The 5,933-nt window shown below is 48.6% G+C and overlaps 2 protein-coding genes across 2 annotated transcripts; both read left to right on the top strand.

The window, feature by feature from the left end:
• The first annotated feature begins 262 nt into the window (after positions 1-262).
• LOC149062296 (uncharacterized) lies at positions 263-2,992 on the top strand. Its single transcript, XM_089215281.1, has one exon. It carries the CDS (start codon positions 263-265, stop codon positions 2,990-2,992), a length of 2,730 nt encoding a protein of 909 aa, XP_089071407.1.
• A 1,059-nt stretch (positions 2,993-4,051) lies between these two features.
• LOC149062295 (uncharacterized) lies at positions 4,052-5,542 on the top strand. The gene has a single exon (XM_089215280.1). It carries the CDS (start codon positions 4,052-4,054, stop codon positions 5,540-5,542), a length of 1,491 nt encoding a protein of 496 aa, XP_089071406.1.
• Positions 5,543-5,933: the final 391 nt, after the last annotated feature.

Below are 5,933 nucleotides of genomic sequence, written 5' to 3'. Positions count from 1 at the left end.
CGTGGTTTCAATTTTCGACCTACTAGGGGTCCAGTTAGCGGTGTATTTGGGTTTCGTTTAGTGGTTTCCACGTGAGGCGACCTTGAGTCGTGTACAGTGTTCATAGTAGGTGGGTTATTAAAATAGTTTATACCATCAGACACCGTAGGCATATCGGTTTTATCCACTGACCCCGTAATTAAGTATTACAGCGACCGTTGTCGGCCTGTCGCACGGTATAGGTGAGTTATTCTAGTGCCAGCTGTATGTACTTATCGTAATTATGAGTGACGATAAAGAAATTGAACGCATTACACGTATGGCTTCGCGGGCTGTGGTAAAACGAGCGGCGGTTACCTCGCAGATAAAATCTATACATTCCTTGGCCTTGCGTGTATCGGGTGATGCAAGTCTAGCGTCAACATTTTCTGTCCTCGCCGCGGACTTGGATTCGTTATGGTCTCAAGTCAAAACCGAAGACGAGTCGGAATTGGATTGTCTATTATTGTTAGATAGAATAAGTGAATATTCCCCCGATCTACTGAGTGAGGTGAGGAGGTTGATAGGGGAGGCTAAGGCGGTGGCTACTAGTCTCATCCCCACAGGTGCGGAGGCCATTGACCTGTCGTACATAACCAAGACAGTACCCGCAACGGGCACCACGACAAATAGTTGCGAGGCGTCTACACCATCATTGTCGCGTCTACCGGAGATCCCGTTACCGGTTTTCGACGGGGACGTACGTTATTGGCCAACTTTTCGAGATAGGTTTTCGGCAGTGGTGGACTCTCGTTCCGATGTATCGAACATTAATAAGATGCATTATTTAATCAGTTGTCTAAAAGGTGCGGCGGCCGACGCTGTACGCGGGATACCAGTGTCCGCGGATAATTATAATTTAGTTTGGTCCACATTGACCGCTCGTTTTTATCGGCCACGCCTATTGGCTACGTCCTTGGTCGATAAACTGTTGCAAACGTCATATATGACTCAGGAATCCCACCGAGAACTTAGTGAATTCGTGAACTCGTTTACGGGAAATATGTCGTTACTGAACGCACTTAATATACCGGATTTAGGGTCGTTTATGTTATTTTCTATTGCGTTTCGCGCGTTGCCGGTGCCCACTCGGAAGTTATTCGAATCAACCACTACGTCAGAGTACCCGACCGTGGCCCAACTGTTAGAGTTCGTCCAGTCTCGCGTATCTGTCTTAGAACTCGCGGGCGAACCGCGCAAAAGGGTTGGTGCAATTACGCCGTCAAATGTCGGTCAAACTACATATCAGTCGCGCAAGGGGGGAGAACGGTTTGGAAAGGCGGAGGGCTTCCGTTCTGTTCCCACTTCATTGGTTACGTCCGATTCGAGTAAGATTTGTCCATGCTGTGCGGAGCATCATAGTTTGACAACGTGCGCGCGGTTTAATTCATGGACGGTCGATGCGCGCGCGCGGTGGACGCAAGATAAGCGTCTGTGTTATATTTGTTTTAGTAGTAGCCATTGGGCCCCAAAGTGCAAGTCGAAATCTCGCTGCCGTGAGTGTTCGCGTAGACACCATGTTCTGCTTCATCCTCCCGCTACAGGTGTCGTTGAAACGGCTAATACCCCCTCTCCGAGTACTTCATTGTGTGCCGCCGCGTTACAGTCGGCGCAACGTGAATCGTCCGCCGTACTATTAGGCACCGCGCTAGTGCACATACGTGATCGGTCGGGTATATGGCACACAATGCGCGCGTTGATTGATAGCGCATCGCAGATAAGCGCAGTGACAGTCGATTGTGTTAGCCGTTTAGGTTTAAAAGGAGAGCGATGGACTACTCCGATTAGTGGGCTGGCGGGGGTGCCGGTTGTTAATGTTCAGGGCCGCGTAAATCTCGCAGTGCAACCGCGATTCGCAAATGAGCCCTTACTTGATGTAAACGCGTGGATTTTGCCAACTATTACCGGGGATTTGCCGCGAGAGACACTTCCGCGTGAACTTTTAGGCCATTATTCGAACCTCGCATTGGCTGACCCTATGTTTAACGTCACGTCGTCGATAGATTTGTTACTAGGCGGTGACGTATACGCTTCAATCATGGACGGGCGGAAGGTGACTATAGATAGCTCTCTTCCTGCAGCATTTAGTTCGATTTTCGGATGGATTTTGATTGGTCCTCTATCTCATAAATGTACGCATCCACATCAATCTTTACTTGTTTCGTTGACTGCTTCGCTGGAAGGGCTAGTAGAAAGATTTTGGCAAGTGGAGGAGCCTGACGCCGCCCCCGTAATTTTTACCGACGAGGGACGTTGTGAGCAGATATTCCGCGGTCAACACGTACGTTTGCCCTCTGGCCGGTTTTCCGTACCACTTCCGTTCCGCGCACAGGTGTCCGCCGATGCATTTTCCGGTTCACGTGACATAGCTGTGCGCCGTTTTGAGTCTCTCGAACGAAAATTGACGACCAATCCGAAACTTAAATCATTATATGTACAGTTTATGTCCGAATACATTTCGTTGGGGCACATGTCGGTTGCCGCGTCGCCCGGTCGGTATTTAATTCCACACCATGCAGTATACCGCCCTGAAGTGGACGATAGTAAAATTCGAGTCGTATTTGATGCGTCCGCGCGTGGTGCTCGCGGGCCGTCGTTGAATCAGGTCTTATTGCCGGGCCCTAAACTCCAGTTGGATATCATCGATGTATTAACTCGTTTCCGGGTCCATAAATATGCATTTACGACCGATATATGTAAAATGTACCGGCAGGTGCTCATTTTACCCGAGTACAGACAGTATCAACATGTATTATGGCGCGCGTCTCCGCATGACGAGTTAGTTGAGTACGAATTAAATACCGTCACGTACGGTGTAAACTGCGCACCTTATCTTGCGCTGCGTGTGTTGCAGGTTATTGGCTTATTGCGCGAGACGATTGCGATATATGCGAGCCGGTACATAATGCGCTTACACGCCAAACCTATGTTGACGACATCTGCGACGGCGCAGATACGATCGATGACGTATTAAAATTACAATCGAATTTAATTTTAATTCTTAAAAAATCGGGTCTTGATTTAAAAAAATGGGCGTCAAACACGCCGGTTGTGTTACAAGCTGTACCAGCCGCCGATTGCGTGGGTGCACCTATGACGTTCGGGGATAACGACGATTACGGCACTAAGGTTTTGGGCCTAGCTTGGCACCCTGATAGTGATTATTTTTGTTGTGCCCTAAGTTTAGAACCGTCACCCGTATTTACAAAACGCGGAATCCTGTCTCTTGTCGCACGCATTTTCGACCCGCTAGGTTTTTTTGGTCCGGTAGTGTTTCTGGCAAAATCAATAATGCAACGGACGTGGCGACATAACGTCGCATGGGACGATCCGCTCCCGGTCGATATTCATGCCGATTGGACTGCGTTTGTTTCGGAATTACCGTCGTTATTAAATATCCGTGTACCGCGACATATCAACGCACACCAAAGCGCGCCGTGTTATTTGTTAGGATTTTGCGACGCATCGCAAACCGGCTATGCGGCCGTTGTATATATATGCATGTTAAACGTTGAGATCGATCACTCCGTCTTTCTAATTGGTACTTAGACCAAATTGGCTCCGACGAAGTCATTGACCGTCCCACGTCTTGAGCTGAACGCCGCGTTATTATTAGCCCGTTGGTTAAACCGCGTTAAAAATATATTATAAATATATCGTCGGTTTACGGGACTGGACGGATTCGACCATCGTGTTGTCGTGGTTAACAGTTCCGCACGAGTCATTTAAAATATACGTATCAAATCGGATACATCAAATTCACGTATTATTGCCTAATTGTCCCTGGCAACACATTGTGTCGGCCGAGAATCCCGCAGATTGCGCGTCTCGTGGCGTAACGCCGGCGGCGCTAGCACAACTGGATTTATATTGGCGCGGCCCGTCGACCGCATACAGCGAGCAGTCGGAGTGGGATGACAGTAGTCCACGGCTGTCTGTGTGTGAGTTACCCGAGTTACGGGTCACGTCGTGTACTGCGCTTGTCGACGACGGGGTAAAGGAGTGGTTCGCACGGTTTTCTAATTTTGACCGCATGTTACGTGTGGTTACGTACATGCGCCGCCTCGTACAAGCTTGCCGGCAACGTGTCGCTTCAGGGCAGAGTAGGGTGTCAAGGCCGTCGGTGCCATTGAGTTCTGATCTAATCAGCTCCTCATTTTTAAGAAAAGGTGAGTTAGATCATACCGAGCGCGCGCTGGCTGCGGAATCGCAACGCGTACATTTTTCTCAGTTGTTGCGGGAGTTGGCCGCGGGTAGTCGTATATCTTCGAAACCGGTTGCGCGGTTAGCTCCGTTCATAGACCCTGACGGCGTAATCCGCGTAGGCGGACGCTTACGACACTCGTTATTAAGTTACGACTGCAAACACCCTATACTGCTATCTAAACGGTCACATTATGCGTTGTTGTTGTGCCGCCGATGGCATTTACTTACGGGTCACGCGGGGCCGCGTGTTTTAGCGGCAATGATTGCACGTCACTATTGGGTGATATCCCTCCGGTCAGTTTTGCACAGTGTTCTGATAAATTGTACTGTGTGTGTGAGACTTGATGCGAGACCGACCCACCCGTTTATGGCCGATTTACCGCGCGCAAGTATACAACCGCGGCGACCGTTCGATCAAGTAGGCGTCGATTATGCAGGTCCGTTACAATTAAAAGAGTCGCGATTGCGTAAATCCCGCATATTTAAAATTTATATTGCGGTTTTCATTTGTTTTACGACAAAGGCGGTGCACTTGGAGGTGGTGACCGAATTGTCTACCGACGCCTTTTTAGCTGCCTTCGACCGTTTTGTCGCTCGCCGAGGACTCCCAGCTGATGTGTATTCGGATTGCGGCACCAACTTTGTAGGCGCCGATAAAAGATTACGCGAATTGATTCAGAGCCCTGTAGGTCAGAGTACCATCGCTAATGGTCGCGCTAGGTGCGTTTGGCATTTCAACCCTCCGAGTGCGCCGCACTTCGGGGGCCTATGGGAGGCGGCTGTCCGGTCCACCAAACGCCTATTGGTCCGCGTAATAGGTATACACGTGTTCACATATGAGGAGTTTACTACCGTGTTGAACCGCATAGAAGCCATACTAAATTCACGCCCGTTGACGCCCGTTTCGACCGATCCACACGATTTGGAATGCCTGACACCGGGACATTTCTTAATTGGCCAACCACTACTCGCCGTGCCGCCGCGGTCAGGTCCCGAGGCAACTCGCGCGCTTTCTGATAGATGGAAACTCATAGACCAGTGTCATCGCGCCTTTTGGCGACGTTGGTCGTCAGAGTATTTAACCACCTTACAAAGTAGGCCTAAGCGGATTGAGGGTGTCCCCAACCTGAAGGTGAATGAGATGATAGTCGTGATCGACAATCAGAGTCCACCGCTGCTCTGGCAACTCGGCCGCGTGATTGAAGTGTTACCTGGGGCCGATGGTCACGTTCGGGTCGCGAGGGTGCGAACGCACGCTGGTATAGTCACGCGCCTGGTAGTAAAACTAGTACGATTACCTACGGAATCCCAGACCTAACGTTATCTGAGTACTATGTTCCTCGTCAGTCATGCCTCACTCGGGGCGTTCGCCACTGTTCTATCACTTTGTTATTTCGTGTCGTGTACACATAATTTATTTTATATATAATGATGGTAGACAATGGTCCGGGGCTGCACAGTAAATTATACCATGCTGGTTTTGTGTCATTTTGTTTGACCCGGTGTATATATGATTTATATGTCATTAAAATTATTATTACTATGTTATGTATTTAGGTCTTCCTACAACGAACCCTATTATGTTCATTGAATTATTATTTTATTTTACTTATTTATTTTTTTTATCTTGAGTCATTTATTATTAAAGCTAATGGTGGCAATTACTATATATATATAAAAAAATGTGTAACATTTATTTGTTCAGTTAT

This window comes from Diuraphis noxia, unplaced genomic scaffold (genome assembly GCF_037042655.1).
Source record: "Diuraphis noxia isolate RWA-SAM2 unplaced genomic scaffold, SU_Dnox_SAM2 contig0001, whole genome shotgun sequence".
Classification (NCBI taxonomy): domain Eukaryota; kingdom Metazoa; phylum Arthropoda; class Insecta; order Hemiptera; family Aphididae; genus Diuraphis; species Diuraphis noxia.
Note: the sequence above shows the minus strand (reverse complement) of the source record. Positions and strands in the feature narration are given on the sequence as shown.